Here is a 22,350-nt window from a genome sequence, read left to right on the forward strand (position 1 = left end):
AGGAGCAAGGGATTCCTTTGGGAAACCTTTGTTGGATGCCATGTGACAAAGATGAAAATGACCATCCAGACTGTTATCAACAACAAGTCCAAAAGCCAGAGCCTGTCATGGTCTGGGCTTGTGTCAGTGCCCTCGGCAAAAGTAATTCACGCTTACACGATGGCGGCGTTAGTGCAGAAAAGTACATTGAGATTTTAGAGCAACATATGCTGCCTTCAATATGACATTTTTTCCTGTGCATTTTTCAACAAATGGTAAATGGAATTGATTTTTATGTAGCGCTTTTCTATCTGCATCAGACGCTCAAAGCGCTTTACAATAATGCCTCACATTCACCCCGATGTGAGGGTGCTGCCATACAAGGTACTCGCTACACACCGGGAGCAACTAGGGGATTAAGGACCTTGTCCAAGGGCCCTTAGTGATTTTCTGGTCAGGCTGGGATTTTAATCGAGGATCCTCTGGTCTCAAGCCCAACGCTTAACCACTAGACCATCACCCCCCTGACAACCCAAAACTACATTCTGCACACATTACAAAGGCATGGCTGCAGAAGAAGAGGGTACGGGTACTGGACTGGCCTGCCTGCAGTCCTGACTTGTCCCCAATAGAGAATGTGTGGAGACTTTGTAAAATAAGGTGTGCAACAGTACGAGGTCGACGCTGTTGCATTTTAAGACATGTTTGCAGGAAGAATGGGACAAAATAACACCTGAAACGTTTCATCTCTCGGTGTCTTCAACTCTAAAATATCTTTTACGTGTTGTGAGAAGGAATGGCAACATTCCAAAGTGGTAAATGTTTTTGGAGGGTGTTGCAGGAATGGATTAATGTTAAGAAATTAAACGACGTTGACCAGAAAAAAAACATGAAATATCTTGGGTTCAAGCCAAATCAAACTAAATGTATGAATCACTGTGGGTTTTTTTTCTTATTTGTATTTTTATACCATTTTTTTTTTTTTTTTCCTGATTTGCAGTTTGTATGTAAACAAAGAAATTACCTCAGATGTTGTGGAGTTAAAACTGTTGATGAACAGCTGATGAGCTCTGCAGACTTTTCGAGCATCCTTTTCTAGACAGCTGGCATGTTTGTGTGTTTCTTTGTTTTTTCTACATGCACATGCACATGCACACTGTTGTGCACAGTGTAGTGAGGAAAGGCAGCAGTGCTCTGAGCTGATTTACACTGTGCACGTGCGTGCGTGTGTGTGTGTGTGCTCATGCAAACACTATTTCCTTCCTTCCTCCTCCAGTCGACATCCGAGAGATCCGAGAGCTGCGGTTGGGGAAGGGCTCCCGTGATTTTGAGCGCTACCCGGAGGAGGCGCGTAAACTGGACTCCGCCCACTGCTTCATTGTGCTCTATGGGCTGGAGTTTCGCCTGAAGTCGCTCAGTGTCGCTGGTCAGTAAATGCACCGTATGGAATCTGTTTGGATTAAAATCGGGCCACTCCTAACATTCGTGCTGCACCACTTCACCCCAAATTAGAAAGAAACTAGAACCTGATGTTTTGATTTTATTTTCTAGCCAATTTCACATATTTGTATATTTTTTAACAGCGTACAAAGAGCTGTTATTTTACCAAGTGTTGTTCATCTATTGTCATTTCAGTGATATCTGATCCGTGTCTGTGTGTGTGTTTGTGTGTTTGTGCTTTTGCAGCCTTCAGCGAGGAGGAGGTCAACATGTGGGTCACCGGTCTGAACTGGCTGATGGTCGACACTCAGAGATCAGCAGCCCCGCAGCAAATAGAAAGGTCCGAATTCACACACGTGACTAATAATAATTACACTCTGGACCATAAGTATTTGGACTGTTTGTCATTTTTTTTTTGGGGGGGGGGGGGGGGACTCTGTGCGCGGCCACAGTAGAAGTGAAATGAAATGATGGAGATGTGACTGTTGTGTAGACCAGTGACTTCCAAACTGGGTCATAAAGGTACTGCAGGTGGACCTTAATTACTGATGCAAATGAAGCCCAATGCATTTTCAATGATACGGAAATGTTCATGTATCCATCCCCTGACTGATCTTTAGAAAATTGGCTGTAAAAGTGATCATTTGCATTCACTGTAACTGGAGGTGCAGTGATTAATTAACTGCTAAATTAATTGGCAAGTGTATTCATAATCATTTAATTGTCTTTTTTCCCCAACTGTAAGCTCTGCTTGTCAGGAGAAATTCCGTCCTTCTGTATGTCCTTCAACCAAAGTTTAATTTCTTAAAACTCAACAATCATAATACTCTCAAAATAAAGATTTGCATACATTAATACTGGGATGTCAAAGATCTGCCTGCCAAAAAAAAAAAACCTCATGCATTTCTGACATTTATAAATGCCTTTTTAAATGAATTTTGGGTTTCAAGTAAAAAATGTACCAGAAGCCCTGAAATGCTCATGTCACCTGTCAGATGATGACTAAAGCTGCTCAAACATGCGTCAGGATCTCGAGTGTTTATTCATTTGGGAAGTTAACTTTTTGTGAAAGAAAAATGAACTGACAGCCAAAAAGCAACTTACAGTTGTGTCCCTGACCTTTTGGGCAACTTACTTATTTGTAAATTTTAAAAAGTCCCAGTTCTTTGAATTAATTCTTTTTATTTTATGTTTTTTTCCATTCCTGCTTTCTTTCCTCCTCTGGCGTTGTCCTGAATGTCTTTTTGCTTGTGGGAAAACACTTGAGGACGTCATCTTGGGCTCTGGGAAACACTGAATGAAATTTGTCATCTTTTTTCTGACATTTTATAGACCAAACAACTTATCAGTAAATCGAGAAATAATCGACAGATTTAACAGTTATGAAAATAACTGTTAGTTGCAGCTCAAACAATAATGTCTAGATTTAGTCGAGTTGTAATTGCCTCAGAAAATGGAGAAACATTCCTGTAATTTCATCATTTCAGCTCCATTGTTGGGGTGTACTGATGCAAAATTACAAAAAAAAGAAGAAAAAAAAAGGTTGGGGCCCACATGTGACCCACATGTGACTGTCCAAATACTTTTGGACCCAACTGTAGATCAAAGCAAACATGTAATAGGGCTATTCCACTACAATTGCCCACGATCCAAACAAGTGCAAAATGGGATGAAACAGCGTAATTCATCTTGCCTCCTAACAGGTTAGCTTATAAAGTGCAGACCTGGCAACGTGTCCAAAAATGAAAAAAAGGAGCTGCGGCCTCAGTCAGACATGATCGAGCTGTTCGACTTTGAACAAAAACCGTAACAATGCTGCTTCGCCTTCAAATTTTTACCCTGATGGAGCACAGTCAGACAAGTTTAAAGTCATAGTCATGAGGAAGTTTGAACCCGATTGAAACAGTTGAGACTGCGACTACCCAGAAGGTACCACACACTATCAATGATTTCGAGAATCGGGTTGAAATTTTTGAATTATTCAAAAAGTGGACCCTGATTTCAAATCTAGTGCCATAACTACGTACGCCAAGTTTGTTCAAAATTGACGAAGATGGATCAAGAAGTTGCTATGATGCTTCAAACGTGCCCCACTTTTCTGTTCGGGATTAAACGGAATAGCTGTGCAACACCGACTTGTCCCGACCCGATGGAAATGATCTGTATCCTGGATGTGATCCTGGTGTGCTTATGTTGCTGTTTAAGAAGAAGAAGAAGTCTGTTGCGGACCAGAAACAGTTTGAATCACTGGCCTCATTTGGCCCTTTAGCCACCAGTTTGAGATCGCTGTTGTGTACGTTGCACATCACGGCTAATATTTATCAAACCATCATATCACCATTCAGATTTATATGCTTTAGCTGTATGCTGGGTGTAATTACAGATTAATGTGACTTCACACATCATGAAGTCTCACAAAAATCACAAAACATGGATCGTTTAACTTTGTGCGACTGCTTGCAGTCCGCCGACACGTTCTGCTGCTCAGCAGTTACATTTTTTCCCTCATCGGTTTTTGGTTCCTGGTTACAGGAGACAACAAATATTTGGTTTTGGGGATGAAAATATTTACTCTGTTTAAATCCGCGGATGCAGACTTTGGTTTTCAGAGCACTGAGGGTTTACTTCTGTGCATAATGAGGATTTTCTTACCCTCCTTAAATTTGTCTGCAGCATGCATTCATCACAAAAATTCATCAGTTTATTTTTTTAAGCTGGCGTTTGACAGATATTGTCCTGAATTGAAATTCAAAGCATCCATTCAGCAACTTGTTGTGCTGAGACAGTATTGTGCAGACAAAATGAAGCAAAGTTAGAAAATAACCGACTAAGAAGAGATCTTTGTTTTTTTTAATATAAAATTTTGATTAGATTAGATAAAACTTTATTAATCCCTTGGGAAGACTTCCTCAGGGAAAGTGAGGTTCCAGCAGCATTATATAGCAGCACACAGGGTAAGAAGCACACAGGGTATCCAGACTAAAAGTAAGAAACAATTTGCAAATCTAAATACAAATTGCTCACGACTGGATACAGGCTTACTGGTCCTACTGCTCCTCTCCTTTCTGTCCTCTGTCTTCCTGTTCCTCCTCCTCCCCACGAGTGAGGTGGTATTTGTGTAAGATTACACTGAAAAAAGATGGAGATTCTCTAACATCCACGATAGGACGTACACCCAACGGCCACTTTACTAGTACACCCGTTCAGCGCACATTCATCCAGATATCCTCACCAGCCAATCGCATGATAGAACGCTGATGCATTTCGGCATGTCGATGTGATCACAAAGATCTGCTGAAGTCAAAATGAGCATCAGAATGAGGAAGAAGAACCTAGTTGTGTTGGTGTTTTAATCAGGATTAGGATCAGCTGATCTACTGGGATTTTCATGCACACCATCCCAATAGTCCGAAAAAACCCCCCAAAAAATTGTAATTTTGCTCACAGTTGCCTTTGAGACAATTCGAGTTTTATCATTCAAAAATAAATGCTGTTCTGTAATGAGTGATTTTTAATAAACAACTTTTTTTCACTAATTGAATTAATTTTCATTGATTCAGCTTTTTAAAATTGATTTGTGTCTTTAACAATGCAGATCTCATCTCTCTTGAAAATGACGGTATCCTACATTTCCCATAATGCAGCATGATAATGACTTTTCTTTCACTCCTGCCCACTTTGAAAAATGTAGCATAGTTGAATTTTTTTTTTACTGTATTTACTTTATTATTTTTATTTTATTTTATTATAAGATAAGCTTGTTGTTAAAATATAATAGTTTGTAAGTAATAATAATAATAATAATTATTAATAATAATAATTAAAGTTGGAGTTCCTTGTTCTAATTAAAAAAGCTCTTGGTATTTCTCTGTCTTTGTGGCTGTAGGTGGTTGAGGAAACAATTTGAGTTCTTGGATCGGAACCATGAGGGCAGGTGAGTGTTTTGCCTCAAACATGTTCACATCCAGTCACAGCCGTGTACAGACCATGATGGACCCCTGACCAGATTGTTGCAGCAGGTGAAACCAGGTCCACTCTGGTGATCCTTGCATTCATCTCCTGAGGGTCCCACAGGTCCCACATTCAGCCCTGGACAGGGAACAGAATGAACATATTTACCTATTTAGATAATTAATTGAGACAACAGGGAAAAAAATGACAAATGGATCATAAGGATGAGAAAAATGTCAACCAGACCCATCAGGATCATCGTATTATATGACCTATTCCATAAGGACGGATGTTTTGTTCCACTACCAAGATAAATAACACGTGGAGGCTTTTCCAACCACAGTGCGAGTCGGCGCGTGTCATGTGACTCTTTTTCTACATCATGTGACCTGTAATAGTGGAAAAAGTGTCTTCATTGCAGTTTTTCAAAATAAGGCCTTTTCAAATCACTTGAAAAAACCACTTCCTGTGGACATAAAAATGTTTTTGCAATTGCATTTTCACATTTTCAATTCAGTATTTGTCAGTTTCCAGTAATTTGTAATGGAAACCCACAGACTGTGTATTTCATCTGAGCATGCCCACACAGGCATGGTCACACCAGCGTACGTGTGTTCGTCTTCCAACCACCTGAACCCTGAAGTGTGACAAAACAACTCGTCGTCACACAAAAAACTGTTATAATAATGTATATATACTAGTGGACAAACTCAAATATTGTTTTGGGTTTGCAGTCCAATTTCTGTTGCTATTATTTTGGTTGCATGTATTGCAAATAAAATTGAACATAGTCCCGCAAAAAAGTCTGGTTGTACTGACGCTGCTCCTGTCAGCAATGCTGCTTTGTGAACAACAAAAAGCAACATTTGTCAGTCGCACCAGAGTGTAAGTTGATCCCCAGTATATGTTTTTATTTTAGTTTTTTTTTAGTATGTGGAACACAGTGTTTCAAGTGGCATCAAGTTTAACAGCAACTCACTAGCACATGTGCACAACACAGCATGTGCTCTTACTTAACATAAGGACTTCTTGAATCCAAAAATAAGCAAGATGGACAAAAGGAATCATCAGATAGACACGTATGGAGACATGAACATAGTGGATTTTAGAAGGAAGTCCTCAGCCTGTGGCGTGTATCTAAAGGCCTCATAAATTCCAAAAACAAACATGAGTTGGACAACATGTTGGATGCCACTTGATGCAGATGAACACAGACTGCAGTGTTGGAAAAATTTAGATATATTTTTTCCAGCTCTTTAATTTGGGATTTTTATGTGTTGTTACAGTGTACTTTTATTATTGCCATTTATTTTGGTTATAGTGTGTTGATTCATGGGAAAGCCCTATGTCCCTGCGGTATCGTTCCTTCTTGCACTGAGGGTGCCTCGTTCAGTGACAGACTGAGGCACCCTCAGTGCAAGAAGGAACGATACCACAGGTCGTTCCTCCCTGCTGCTGTCAGACTGTACAATAACACTGTGAAATAACCACATGCAGTAATATGTCCACAAATCACGTGCAATATCAATATTAATATGTCCACATATCATGTGCAATAACAACTCGTTTACAAATCCCTGCACTAATGTCACCTTATCACATCTAAACTCCATTTCACATATTGTAAAGAAGATGCTCCTATCTCCTTTTCAATCCCAATCATGTTTATATATATATATATATATGCATATGTATATGTGTATAGATATGTGTGTGCATATGTGTATGTGTTTTTGGGTGCATATGTTTGTGTATGTATGTGTGTAAAGGTATGTACGTGGGTGTGTATATATATGTGTATATGTGTGTATGCATATATATATATATATATATATATATATATATATATATATATATATATATATATATATATGCGTGTGCATATATACATACATATTCTATTTCTACCTCATTTCTTATGTCTTGTACTGTTACAAGTATTATTATTATTATTGCTTATCCTTGCACATGCTGTTTGATGAACATTTTCCTCTACTTGCACCCATCTTGTGTGTTGTCTTAAGAGCTGATGTAACGTGAATTTCTCCTCTGTGAGATCAATAAAGTTTATCTTATATCAGTAGTTTATATTATTAATAAGGAACATGTAGTTTTTCAGCATATAAGTCACACAAGAGGTCAGAGGTCCTACCAAACTAGTAACAAAACCTGACATATACTCCAGATAATCAAATTTAATCGAGCTTTGGTGGGAAGGAAAAGTGAAAAACTGAAGCGCTTCAGAGTCAGCTGTCATATGGACATATTGTCAGTCTTTCTAGTTGTTGTTCGTCAGGTCAGATTTGTGTTTTGGGTGTAAGCTGTTCCAGGACAAACAGCCTGCCACTGCCTGATAAGGTCCAGGAAGTGACATGACAGACTGGGACAGGGCACCTTCCTGTCTCCTGTGAAAATAGCACAGTAGCTGGAGAAGCGGAGGGTCAGAAGCACCGATGACAGTAGTCCTGGACACCGGAACTCATCCAGAGTTAAAGTGCTCACTCAGGGACAGTCATGAATTTACAGGTTTCACTGCCCGTCACGTACCGCGTGGATCTAATCACGTTCTGGTGGTTTATTTATCTGTTAAAATGTAAGACTTTTGCTTATTTCTGTAGGGACGTTCATGTCCTCTGGTCTTCTGCCTTTGAAATCAAGGGATGCAGTGACGAACTTATGAAGTCATCAGTGGTGCGCACTCTTCTGCTAATCCGCTAATTGCTAATTACGAAAGCTAACATTTTTGTAGTGGATTAGCTTTTCAGAAACTTTTGAAAACCATCAGCGGACCAATTAGCTTCCGATACATCATTTCCAATAACTTTTAGGACCGTGAACTATTTTTGTGGGCATAGTGAATAAAGGCTTAATAGTTAAACACATTGTAAAGTCTGCAATCGTACATTTTAATGCCTGTCTGTTACATGTTTTGTAGCAGACAGAGAGCTATGAGAGGTAGCGCTCAATCCTCTGCCAGCAGAGGAAAGGTAACTACCAGAGAGAAAGGAAGAGGGAGTCATGCACATGCAGACAGCTTGACTTATGGTTAAAAATTTAAACAAACTAATTGCGGAGAAGTTATTGAAATTAACGTTAGCTCTGTCATTTTACAAAGTGAAAATATGTTTTAGTTTTAAAGTAATGCACTAATTTTGAAGGATTTAGTGTTTACAGACACACATGCCGCAATGCATTATGGGAAAAGTAGTTTACTGACATCAGTGGGTGATTTGGCCTAAAAATAAAATCTCAAATTTTTTTCCGAAAAAATTTGACTTTCGATTTTTTCCGATCCCCCCCCCCCCCTACTTTTTAAAAGAAAACATTTAGTACAAATGACAGAGATAACTCAAAACAATTTTTGCTTTTATTTGATCAAAAACTTAACAAAAGTAACTACTACTTGCCTTCTGGAATTGAGGCTCCATCTGTTCTTTTGATTTAAAAAAATGCACTTAGGTAAATGATTCCACCAGAGTAAGCTGCTTTTTAGCGGGAGTTTGCGCTCTTGTTACCCTCGTAAAGTGTTGCATTTGTCCCACACAGCTGGATGCCTCTGTTTTAGATGCTGGAATAAGCTTGTTGTGCGGCTGTGTTTTGTTCCAATGGGCTTTCGGCAAACTTTGCAGCGTGCAGTCACTTGTTCCATGTCTGTCACAGCAATCCCAAACCATAATGAAACTTGCTTTTTATCAGCGTTTAGCCATGTTTGTTATTGTGTGAAGGAAACGGGACGGGGAGGGGGGCTACAGAAGGTCCTGGGGACAAAAAGGTGCACCGCAGCAGGAGGATAAAAAACTCTCATTTTTTTTATCGACCACAACAAAAAACTCGACTTAATCAATAAAGTCGATATATCGCCCAGGCCTAGTCGGTACACAAGTTACTGTAACGTGTGGTGGGTTTTACAAATAATCTGTATTTCTAAATATGTCTTTTTTTCCATTTGTAAAAAAAAAAAAAAAAGGCAATTTGAAAACTGAAAGTTCTGTTGTTAGTGATTCAGCACTTTTAGCGAATGTGTGGCAATTGGTATTCACACTGCCATGAACACTGCCATCAGCTGGATGGCCAGTAGAAGGCAATTTTCCCGTAATGCACTGCGATAAAATTAGTGCATTACTTTAAAACTAAAACATATAGCTGATATTTTCACTTCGTAAAACAACACAGGTGACATTAATTTCAGTAACTTGTCTGGAATTAGTTTAAATTTTTTTAACCATAAGTCAAAATTGTCTGCCTGTGCATGACTCGTGTGATATGCCTGCAAGTCTGTATGGTGCGAAAGTAATTTCTTTCTTTCTTTCTTTCTTTCTTTCTTTCTTTCTTTCTTTCTTTCTTTCTTTCTTTCTTTCTTTCTTTCTTTCTTCTCTCTGGTCACCAGGTCTCTTTTGCTGAGAGAAGGCTGATCTGAGACAGAAGCATTGACTCGTTGTTGTGTCAGTAGCTGCCAGTGTACTGGAGTCAATACTGAAAGTTATCAGTTTAGCTTTTAGCTGTAACTTCTGCTAATTTTTTTTTTTTTTTAGGGGTTTATCAGTTTAGCTTTATAAAAGATAACTTTTCAGTTAGCAGAATAACGGTTATCGAAGCTAACTTTTTGGTTAGCTGTACCCACCACTGGAAGTCACGAGGTTGCTGGATGGAGGTTTTTGGCGATGCCAGTACCTGCTGTTTCCTGTCCTACCATATGGGTGTGAGACTTGGATTCTGACCATCATAGACAACTGGGTGTCTTTGGTACTAGGTCACTATGGAGGATCCTTGGGTACCGCTGGAATGACTGTGTCAAGCAAGTGGTTTCTTAGATTCAGAGGATCACGTATTACGAGGGAGCGTCAGCTACATTTTGGCCATTCGTCTCCATCCAGGGTCGATCTAGAGACACCTGTGTGCAGGTTTGTTTAACGTGGGAATGCTGTTGTGTAGCAGGTTCTCTGTGATGTGTTTTGACTCCTCCCACTTGTTCCCACGACCTCTGACATGGGAGGCTCATGCTCTGACCAGTTGGCTAAAACCCGGGCTCTGGTCTAAGTGGCCAGAGTATCCTTTGGCTGATGGGCAGTGAGGCCTCTTGACTACCACATGCACAGCGACACCTGCTGGCCTCCATCACAGTTGCATGCCGACAAACACACCGTCCTCTGCAACAGCAGGACGTCTAATTGGTCCTCAGGACTTTTAGTTCTCATCCATGTGACATACGTGTGTGTGTGTGTGTGACTAACTGTCCTGAAGACTAAATGTGATCCAGGGCAGATCTGTACTTCGCTCTCTGCTTTCTGAGTCTGAACTTTCTCTCTTCGTGGTCGACTCTGATGTGTGTGTTTTACAGAACTGAGCGGCTGATGATGTCCAGTTTACTGGATGAAGAAGAAGGATTTCATTTCTCCAGTGCTATATTTTTGATTAAACGGTGTAATTTTAAAAATTCACATTGTCGGCTGTATCAGATTTGCCTTCCCTCCAGGCAGTCCTGCTGAGCCTAAATAACAAAAAAACTTACAGACGTTGCCTTCACATTTCATCTGGAAATGTAGACTCCCAACCCTGATAACAGCACCATCTGCTGGTAAACCAGTGAACAGCACCTAACGTTTTTACACACGAGGCCTGTTCTGCTGCTGTCTCCTGAAGCTGCTAAAATCCTGTCAAAATTGGCGACCTGTCTTAAAAACTAGCAAGTCCATAGCTTTGCTGAAATGTCAAGTAAGTGCAGTAAGCTGGTTAATATGATTTCCTGCTCAAATGACATATTTTGGAAAGCTTTCACCGAGTAAAAAAAACAATCCAACATTTACACCCGGCCGACCTCTTGCGCGGTAATTCCCTCTTTTCCTTTATTGATGTTGTCTTCGTCTTCTTCACCTCGACGTGTTACTGTTGAAGTGTTCTGCACATCTTACGGGACATTGTATCTGATCCACCTTTCTCCATCCAGCCACGTCTGGCAGCAGGTACCTCATCCATCACACTGTTGAGCTGCTTCGGTCCTGGATGCCAACCACCCATGCAAACAACCAGTCCATCCCCACCTTTCGAAAGTAACCATCTATCTACCGCAGCCAGGTAAAGCGTGGGTGCGTCCTTGTCCTTGTCCAGCCACTGGGATCTTGGACACTCTGGCACTGCATGCGGGATCACACACAGTGAAATATTCCCTCTCAATACAAAAGGACCTCCTAAAGAGACCTGGTACCAAACCCTTCCCGTCCTTATCGTAGGTCACTGGTTCCAAATCTCACAGTCATAGAGTAAGACAGGAAGCACGAGGTGGTACTGGAATCATTTGACAATGAGAAGACGAAGGTGTTTGCAGCTTTGAGTAGGCTAAAAACCAAACAACCTTCTTCCAGCATTCAGATTTGCATAATTACGGGTGTCTACGTTTGGTCGTCGTTTTTTCTTCTTGTCCTGGTTCCTGTCTACTCCTGCAGGTGCTGTGGCTCAGGCAGGACTTTTGAAGGTGTGTCTTAAATTTGTCTTATCTTGTGTCTTTGGTAGTATCACATTGAAGGACGTGAAAGCTCTGCTGCCTCAGATCAACTACCGAGTGCCCAACATGAGGTTTCTCAAAGACAAGCTCCAGGTCAGTGCAGGACACACGTCCACCGATTCACGAGACGACTCGTTCTGTTTGCTGCGGGCTGTTTGTCGCAATGACTGCAGACATTATTTCTCAAAGTATCATGAACAAATTTGTGTGAAAGTATTGTACAACCCCTTGCAATAATTATGGAATCACCGGCCTCGGAGGATGTTCATTCAGTTGTTTAATTTTTCAGAAATAAAGCAGATCACAGACATGACACAAAACTAAAGTCATTTCAAATGGCAACTTTCTGGCTTTAAGAAACACTATAAGAAATCAAGAAAAAAAAAATTGTGGCAGTCAGTAACGGTTACTTTTTTAGACCAAGCAGAGGAAAAAAATATGGACTCACTCAATTCTGAGGAATAAATTATGGAATCACCCTGTAAATTTTCATCCCCAAAACTAACACCTGCATCAAATCAGATCTGCATCTAAAAAGGAGTGATCACACCTTGGAGAGCTGTTGCACCAAGTGGACTGACATGAATCATGGCTCCAACACGAGAGATGTCAATTGAAACAAAGGAGAGGATTATCAAACTCTTAAAAGAGGGTAAATCATCACGCAATGTTGCAAAAGATGTTGGTTGTTCACAGTCAGCTGTGTCTAAACTCTGGACCAAATACAAACAACATGGGAAGGTTGTTAAAGGCAAACATACTGGTAGACCAAGGAAGACATCAAAGCGTCAAGACAGAAAACTTAAAGCAATACGAGGTCTGTCCGTAAAGTATAGGTCCTTTTTATTTTTTTCAAAAACTATATGGATTTCATTCATATGGTTTTACGTCAGACATGCTTGAACCCTCGTGCGCATGCGTGAGTTTTTCCACGCCTGTCGGTGACGTCATTCGCCTGTGAGCACTCCTTGTGGGAGGAGTCGTCCAGCCCCTCGTCGGAATTCCTTTGTCTGAGAAGTTGCTGAGAGACTGGCGCTTTGTTTGATCAAAATTTTTTCTAAACCTGTGAGACACATCGAAGTGGACATGGTTCGAAAAATTAAGCTGGTTTTCAGTGAAAATTTTAACAGCTGATGAGAGATTTTGAGGTGATTCTGTCGCTTTAAGGACTTCCCACGGTGCGAGACGTCGTGCAGCGCTCTCAGGCAGCGTCATCAGCCTGTTTCAAGCTTAAAACCTCCACATTTCAGGCTCTATTGATCCAGGACGTCGTGAGAGAACAGAGAAGTTTCAGAAGAAGTCGGTTTCAGCATTTTATCTGGATATTCCACTGTTAAAGGAGATTTTTTTAATGAAAGACGTGCGGGCGGATTGCAGCGTCGGCTCGCAGCCGCCACAATGCTCCGTCACAGGAAAAACACCTCTGTTGGAAGCCTTAAGGACAAGTTGGAACATCTCCAGCTGATAAACAATTTCTCATATACTCACTCCACTGAAAGCCATCAAAAGCCAACTGGATTTTAACAAATGGTTATCAACACGGAGGTGTTTTTCCTGTGCCGCCGCGCCGCGTCGGCTGCGTCCCGACGCGCGGACCCGTCCGCACGTCTTTCATTAAAAAAATCTCCTTTAACAGTGGAATATCCGGATAAAATGCTGAAACCGACTTCTTCTGAAACTTCTCTGTTCTCTCACGACGTCCTGGATCAATAGAGCCTGAAATGTGGAGGTTTTAAGCTTGAAACAGGCTGATGACGCTGCCTGAGAGCGCAGCGCGACGTCTCGCACCGTGAAAAGTCCTTAAAGCGACAGTATCACCTCAAAATCTCTCATCAGCCGTTAAAATTTTCACTGAAAACCAGCTTAATTTTTCGAACCATGTCCACTTCGATGTGTCTCACAGGTTTAGAAAAAATTTTGATCAAACAAAGCGCCAGTCTCTCAGCAACTTCTCAGACAAAGGAATTCCGACGAGGGGCTGGACGACTCCTCCCACAAGGAGTGCTCACAGACGAATGACGTCACCGACAGGTGTGGAAAAACTCACGCATGCGCACGAGGGTTCATGCATGTCTGATGTAAAAACATATGAATGAAATCCATATAGTTTTTGAAAAAAATAAAAAGGACCTATACTTTACGGACAGGCCTCGTATGTCTCAAAAATCGAAAATGCACAACAAAACAAATGAGGAACGAATGGGAGGAGACTGGAGTCAACGTCTGTGACCGAACTGTAAGAAACCGCCTAAAGGAAATGGGATTTACATACAGAAAAGCTAAACGAAAGCCATCATTAACACCTAAACAGAAAAAAACAAGGTTACAATGGGCTAAGGAAAAGCAATCGTGGACTGTGGATGACTGCATGAAGGTCATATTCAGTGATGAATCTCGAATCTGCATTGGGCAATGTGATGATGCCGGAACTTTTGTTTGGTGCCATTCCAATGAGATTTATAAAGATGACTGCCTGAAGAGAACATGTAAATTTCCACAGTCATTGATGATATGGGGCTGCATGTCAGGTAAAGGCACTGGGGAGATGGCTGTCATTACATCATCAATAAATGCACAAGTTTACGTTGATATTTTGGACACTTTTCTTATCGACATCAATTGAAAGGATGTTTGGGGATGATGAAATCATTTTTCAAGATGATAATGCATCTTGCCATAGAGCAAAAACTGTGAAAACGTTCCTTGCAAAAAGACACATAGGGTCAATGTCATGGCCTGCAAATAGTCCGGATCTTAATCCAATTGAAAATCTTTGGTGGAAGTTGAAGAAAATGGTCCATGACAAGGCTCCAACCTGCAAAGCTGATCTGGCAACAGCAATCAGAGAAAGCTGGAGCCAGATTGATGAAGAGTACTGTTTGTCACTCATTAAGTCCATGTCTCAGAGACTGCAAGCTGTTATAAAAGCCAGAGGTGGTGCAACAAAATACTAGTGATGTGTTGAAATGTTCTTTTGTTTTTCATGATTCCATAATTTTTTCCTCAGAATTGAGTGAGTCCATATTTTTTTCCTCTGCTTGGTCTAAAAAAGTAACCGTTACTGACTGCCACAATTTTTTTTTTCCTGATTTCTTATAGCGTTTCTTAAAGCCAGAAAGTTGCCATTTGAAATGACTTTAGTTTTGTGTCATGTCTGTGAGCTGCTTTTTTTCTACAAAATTAAACAACTGAATGAACATCCTCTGAGGCCGGTGATCCCATAATTATTGCCAGGGGTTGTATAAATAGTCTTGAATCCAGGAGTTAATTCTGCAAGGGGTGGGGGGTGAGCGGGGGGCATGTAATCTTAAAAGTTTAATTTGCAGTCCAATAATACATGATGGAAAAGCAGCATTTATCTAATCGGCTTCAGGACTGCGTATCTGATTGATTGATTCATTTTCTGCCACTTGTCTGGGTCATGATGCCAGTCGACCAAGCAGCTCACCCCATTCTTCCCTATCATCTGCAAAGTCCTCTAAATCTTCCTGGTGGATCCCGAGGTGTTCCCCTAAGCAGCAGAGAAATATAATCCTTCCAGCGTGTCCTGGGTCTTACCCGGGGGCTTGTCCCAGTTGGAGATGCCAGGAATGGTAAATGGACTGCATTTATATAGCGCTTTTCCATCTACATCAGACGCTCAAAGCGCTTTACAATAATGCCTCACATTCACCCCGATGTCAGGGTGCTGCCATAGAAGACACACTGGGAGCAACTTGGGGATTAAGGACCTTGCCCAAAGGCCCTTAGTGATTTTCCCTTTCAGGCTGGGATTTGAACCAAGGATCCTCTAGTCTCAAGCCCAACACTTATCCGCTAGACCGCTAGACTAGTCTAGTGGTTTCATCCCTAATTGTCGCTAATCAAAGGGGGCATCCTCACCAGATGCCTGAATCACCTCAAGCTGGCTCCTTTCGATGTGAAGAAGCAGCGGTTCTACTCAGTGTCCGTCCGGGACAGTCGAGCTTCTCACCCTGTCCCAGAGTGTAAACCCAGATACCCCAATGAAGGAACCTCACTTGCACCCATCACCTCCACGACATTGTTCTTTCACTAGTCACACAAAGTCTTTGACTGTAGGTGACAATCAGAGCATAAATGGACTAGCAAATCGAGAGTTCTTTCTTCACTCATGCTGGTGCTTCTTCTAGGCGAACCGGGAAGAAAATACTCCCAGTATTGTTGGTTATGCTTCTGTTTCTCGTCATTCCGAGAAACAGATTGTTTCTCAGAATGACAAGCTGATTGTTTCTGTTCGTTAAGTCCCTCTAAGACATCTTGTTTGACATTTTTGTGTTAACATAAACGTTGTTGTGTTGAATCGTATTACGTCACGTTGTTCCCGTCACCACAGGAGGTGGAGACCCGGAGTGAGCTCTCGTACCCCAACTTTGCACAGCTCTACAGAACACTGATGTTCGATGCACAGCGCAGCGTGAGTCGCACTTTCTGCTTTGCACATTTATGAAAGTGATAGAAGTAGTTTGCAAATGTTTTGCATATTTAACACCGTCTGTGTGAAGAGTCGCTGGTAATGTTAAATCAGTATTTTTTTTTTTACATAATAGCAAATGGGAATTTTCCCACTAAAAAATGTTGAAAGAATTGGGAATATTATTATGATAATGCTGTGAAATGAATGAATGAAAAACATATTAAACACATTTTTTTATAGAGGTCTTTCTGGTTTTTGTGCTTTTTTGTATTTTTGTTTGTTTGTTTTTGTTTTTTCCAACCTTTGCCAATATGACTGTTTTCCACCCATGGAAAACCGCTGTTCACTGTTACATTATGACAAAGAAATGTAACTGGGTCTTGATGTTTTACAGTTTAAACATGAATTTTATTGTAAATAAATATAACCAACAACCAACCAGTGAATGTTTTGCTGCCGTCACATTGCCATCACTCAGATTGTCTGTTACTGTGTCGCATCACTCAGTATTTACATAAAATAGACTTCTGTTTTGGGCCCCGCTAGCTGCTGGCATAGTGCCCACTTCACTCTGGTCGCTGTAAAATGGTCACTTGGAGTGAAAATTAACAGCAGATGGTCGCTTTGCCTCTGTCTCTTGTAGCTAATGTGACCAAAGGGTGATGGGGTCCCAGCCATGCTTGGCAGCATTGTGAACAATGCAGTCAAAGTGCCCTCTGCTGGGCAAACTCTGGAGTGCAACCATTTTTATATCATCAAAAACAAAGCCAACAACTCAGCCACATGGGGTGAGCAGCCAGTACATTCTGAGTGCCGGTCCCAAGCCCGGATAAATGAGGAGGGTTGCGTCAGGAAGGGCATCCGGCGTAAAACAAGCCAACCCAACTATGCAGACTCAGAATTGAATTCCCATACTGGATTGGTCGCGGCCCGGGTTAACAACGTCCGCCACCGGTGCTATTGCCCAACAGGGTGCTGGTGGAAATTGGGCTACTGCTGGGCGAAGACGACGAAGAAGAGGAGGAAAACATTGCCACGAACAGCGGGAGAAGAAGAAAACTAGAAGGGTGGAAATGAGAGTGGGGACTTTGAATGTTGGTAGTATGACTGGTAAAGGGAGAGAGCTGGCTGATATGATGGAGAGGAGAAAGGTAGACATATTATGTGTGCAAGAGACCAAGTGGAAGGGAAGTAAGAGCAGGAGCATCGGCGGTGGGTACAAGTTGTTGTACCATGGTGAGGACAGGAAGAGAAATGGTGTTGGGGTCATTTTAAAGGAAGAGTATGTTAAAAGTGTGTTGGAGGTTAAGCGAGTGTCTGACAGGGTGATGAGTGTGAAGTTGGAAATTGAAGGGGTGATGATGAATATCATCAGTGCATATGCCCCACAGGTAGGTTGTGAGATGAAGGAGAAAGAAGATTTCTGGAGTGTGTTAGATGAGGTGGTGGAGAGTGTGCCCAAGCATGAAAGAGTGGTGATAGGAGCAGACTTCAATGGGCATGTTGGTGAAGGGAACAGAGGTGATGAGGAAGTAATGGGTAGATATGGTATCAAGGATAGGAATGGGGAAGGACAGATGGTAGTTGATTTTGCAAAAAGGATGGAAATGGCTGTGGTGAATACCTACTTTAATAAAAGGGAGGAGCACAGGGTAACACATAAGAGTGGAGGAAGGTGCACACAGGTGGACTACATTCTTTATAGGAGATGCAAGCTAAAAGAAATCACAAACTCTAAGGTGGTAGCAGGAGAGAGTGTCACTAGACAGCATAGGATGGTTGTTTGTAGGATGACTTTAGAGGTAAAGAAGAAGAAGTGAATGAGAGCTCAACAAAGGATCAGATGGTGGAAGCTGAAGGAGGAAGACTGTTGTGTGAAATTTAGCGAGCAGGTGAGAGAAGCACTAGTTGGAGGGGAAGCAATTTTGGACAACTGGAAGAGTACTGCAGATGTGGTGAGCAAGACAGCTAGGGCAGTACTGGGTATGACATCTGGACAGTGGAAGGAAGACAAGGAGACTTGGTGGTGGAATGAAGAGGTCTAGGAAAGCATAAGGAGAAAGAGGTTGGCGAAAAAGTTTTGGGATAGTCGGAGAGTTGAAGAAAGTAGACAGGAGTACAAGGAGATGCGGCGTAAGGTGAGAAGAGAAGTGGCAAAAGCAAAGGAAAAGGCATATTGCGAGCTGTACAAGAAGTTGAATAGTAAGGAAGGAGAAAAGGACTTGTACCGATTGGCCAGACAAAGGGACAGAGCTGGAAAGGATGTGCAGCAGGTTAGGGTGGTAAAAGATGCACATGGTAATGTGCTGACAAGTGAGGAGTGTGTGCTGAGAAGGTGGAGGGAATATTTCGAAGAGTTGATGAATAAAGAAAATGAGCGAGAGAAAAGGCTGGATGATGTGGCGAGAGTAAATCAGGAAGTAAAAGAGATTAGCGTGACTCTTAGATTAGAGTGGAAAGGCAGTTGGTCCAGATGACATTCCAATGGAGGCATGGAAATGTCTAGGAGAGATGGCAGTAGAGTTTCTAACCAGATTGTTTAATAAAATCTTGGAAAGTGAGAGGATGCCTGAGGAGTGGAGACGAAGTGTGCTGGTTCCTATTTTCAAGAACAAGGGTGATGTGCAGAGCTGCAGTAACTACAGAGGCATAAAGCTGATCAGCCACAGCATGAAGTTATGGGAAAGAGTAGTAGAAGCTAGGCTTAGAAAACAGGTGAAGATCTGTGAGCAGCAATATGGTTTCATGCCGAGAAAGAGCACTACAGATGCAATGTTTGCTCTGAGAATACTGTTGGAAAAGTACAGAGAAGGACAGAAAGAGTTACATTGTGTGTTTGTGGACTTAGAAAAAGCTTATGATAGGGTGCCAAGAGAAGAGTTGTGGCATTGTATGAGGAAGTCTGGAGTGGCAGAGACGTATGTTAGGGTAGTGCAGGACATGTGCAAGAATAGTGTGACAGCGGTGAGATGCGCAGTCGGAATGACAGACTCATTCAAGGTGGAGGTGGGATTACACCAAGGATCAGCTCTGAGTCCTTTCTTGTTTGCAGTGGTGATGGACAGGTTGACAGATGAGATCAGACAGGAGTCCCCATGGACTATGATGTTTGCAGATGACATTGTGATCTGTAGTGAGAGTATCAATCAATTCAATCCATCAATTTTATTTATATAGCGCCAAATCACAACAAACAGTTGCCCCAAGGCGCTTTATATTGTAAGGCAAGGCCATACAATAATTACGTAAAAACCCCAACGGTCAAAACGACCCCCTGTGAGCAAGCACTTGGCGACAGTGGGAAGGAAAAACTCCCTTTTAACAGGAAGAAACCTCCAGCAGAACCAGGCTCAGGGAGGGGCAGTCTTCTGCTGGGACTGGTTGGGGCTGAGGGAAAGAACCAGGAAAAAGACATGCTGTGGAGGGGAGCAGAGATCAATCACTAATGATTAAATGCAGAGTCGTGCATACAGAGCAAAAGGAGAAAGAAACACTCAGTGCATTGTGGGAACCCCCCAGCAGTCTAAGTCTATAGCAGCATAACTAAGGGATGGTTCAGGGTCACCTGATCCAGCCCTAACTATAAGCTTTAGCAAAAAGGAAAGTTTTAAGCCTAATCTTAAAAGTAGAGAGGGTGTCTGTCTCCCTGATCTGAATTGGGAGCTGGTTCCACAGGAGAGGAGCCTGAAAGCTGAAGGCTCTGCCTCCCATTCAACTCTTCCAAACCCTAGGAACTACACGTAAGCCTGCAGTCTGACAGCGAAGCGCTCTATTGGGGTGATATGGTTCTATGAGGTCCCTAAGATAAGATGGGACCTGATTATTCAAAACCTTATAAGTAAGAAGAAGAATTTTAAATTCTATTCTAGAATTAACAGGAAGCCAATGAAGAGAGGTCAGTATGGGTGAGATATGCTCTCTCCTTCTAGTCCCTGTCAGTACTCTAGCTGCAGCATTTTGAATTAACTGAAGGCTTTTCAGGGAACTTTTAGGACAACCTGATAATAATGAATTACAGTAGTCCAGCCTAGAGGAAATAAATGCATGAATTAGTTTTTCAGCATCACTCTGAGACAAGACCTTTCTAATTTTAGAGATATTGCATAAATGCAAAAAAGCAGTCCTACATATTTGTTTAATATGCGCATTGAATGACATATCCTGATCAAAATGACTCCAAGATTTCTCACAGTATTACTAGATGTCAGGGTAATGCCATCCAGAGTAAGGATCTGGTTAGACACCATGTTTCTAAGATTTGTGGGGCCAAGTACAATAACTTCAGTTGTATCTGAGTTTAAAAGCAGGAAATTAGAAGTCATCCATGTCTTTATGTCTGTAAGACAGTCCTGCAGTTTAGCTAATTGGTGTGTGTCCTCTGGCTTCATGGATAGATAAAGCTGGGTATCATCTGCGTAACAGTGAATATTTAAGCAATGCCATCTAATAATACTGCCTAAGGGAAGCATGTATAAAGTGAATAAAATTGGTCCTAGCACAGAACCTTGTGGAACTCCATAATTAACCTTAGTCTGTGAAGAAGATTCCCCATTTACATGAACAAATTGTAATCTATTAGATAAATATGATTCAAACCACCGCAGCGCAGTGCCTTTAATACCTATGGCATGCTCTAATCTCTGTAATAAAATTTTATGGTCAACAGTATCAAAAGCAGCACTGAGGTCTAACAGAACAAGCACAGAGATGAGTCCACTGTCTGAGGCCATAAGAAGATCATTTGTAACCTTCACTAATGCTGTTTCTGTACTATGATGAATTCTAAAACCTGACTGAAACTCTTCAAATAGACCATTCCTCTGCAGATGATCAGTTAGCTGTTTTACAACTACCCTTTCAAGAATTTTTGAGAGAAAAGGATGGTTGGAGATTGGCCTATAATTAGCTACGATAGCTGGGTCAAGTGATGGCTTTTTAAGTAATGGTTTAATTACTGCCACCTTCAAAGCCTGTGGTACATAGCCAACTAATAAAGATAGATTGATCATATTCAAGATCGAAGCATTAAATAATGGTAGGGCTTCCTTGAGCAGCCTGGTAGGAATGGGGTCTAATAGACATGTTGATGGTTTGGATGAAGTAACTAATGAAAATAACTCAGACAGAACAATCGGAGAGAAAGAGTCTAACCAAATACCGGCATCACTGAAAGCAGCCAAAGATAACGATACCTCTTTGGGATGGTTATGAGTAATTTTTTCTCTAATAGTTAAAATTTTATTAGCAAAGAAAGTCATGAAGTCATTACTAGTTAAAGTAATACTCGGCTCAATAGAGCTCTGACTCTTTGTCAGCCTGGCTACAGTGCTGAAAAGAAACCTGGGGTTGTTCTTATTTTCTTCAATTAGTGATGAGTAGTAAGATGTCCTAGCTTTACGGAGGGCTTTTTTTATAGAGCAACAGACTCTTTTTCCAGGCTAAGTGAAGATCTTCTAAATTAGTGAGATGCCATTTCCTCTCCAACTTACGGGTTATCTGCTTTAAGCTGCGAGTTTGTGAGTTATACCATGGAGTCAGGCACTTCTGATATAAAGCTCTCTTTTTCAGAGGAGCTACAGCATCCAAAGTTGTCTTCAATGAGGATGTAAAACTATTGACAAGATACTCTATCTCACTTACAGAGTTTAGGTAGCTACTCTGCACTAGTAGAGTAGAGTAGAGAGCAAGTTGAGTCTAGTCTGGAGAAGTGGAGATATGCTTTGGAGAGAAGGGGAATGAAAGTCAGTAGAAGCAAGACTGAGTACATGTGTGTGAATGAGTGGGAGCCCAGTGGAATAGTGCAGTTACAAGGAGTAGAAGTGGTGAAAGTAGATGAGTTTAAATATTTGGGGTCAACTGTTCAAAGTAATGGAGAGTGTGGTAGAGAGGTGAAGAAGAGAGTGCAGGCAGGGTGGAGTGGGTGGAGAAAAGTGGCAGGAGTGATTTGTGACCGAAGAATATCAGCAAGAGTGAAGGGGAAAGTTTACAAGACAGTAGTGAGACCAGCTATGTTGTATGGTTTAGAGACAGTGACACTAACAAAAAG

The 22,350-nt window shown here is 41.5% G+C and overlaps 1 protein-coding gene across 1 annotated transcript in view; it reads left to right on the top strand.

Annotated features, from left to right (window-relative positions):
* Positions 1–159: 159 nt before the first annotated feature.
* The window catches only part of LOC117519437 (1-phosphatidylinositol 4,5-bisphosphate phosphodiesterase gamma-1-like), a 77,537-nt gene continuing 55,346 nt past the window's right edge, over positions 160–22,350 (top strand). The window contains exons 1-6 of the mRNA XM_034180782.1: positions 160–181; positions 1,256–1,405; positions 1,666–1,759; positions 5,306–5,353; positions 11,878–11,962; positions 16,224–16,304. Coding sequence (XP_034036673.1) covers positions 160–181; positions 1,256–1,405; positions 1,666–1,759; positions 5,306–5,353; positions 11,878–11,962; positions 16,224–16,304 — 480 coding nt within the window. The remainder of the gene's footprint in view (positions 182–1,255; positions 1,406–1,665; positions 1,760–5,305; positions 5,354–11,877; positions 11,963–16,223; positions 16,305–22,350) is intronic.

This window comes from Thalassophryne amazonica, chromosome 10 (assembly GCF_902500255.1).
Source record: "Thalassophryne amazonica chromosome 10, fThaAma1.1, whole genome shotgun sequence".
In the NCBI taxonomy this organism is placed as follows: Eukaryota; Metazoa; Chordata; class Actinopteri; order Batrachoidiformes; family Batrachoididae; genus Thalassophryne; species Thalassophryne amazonica.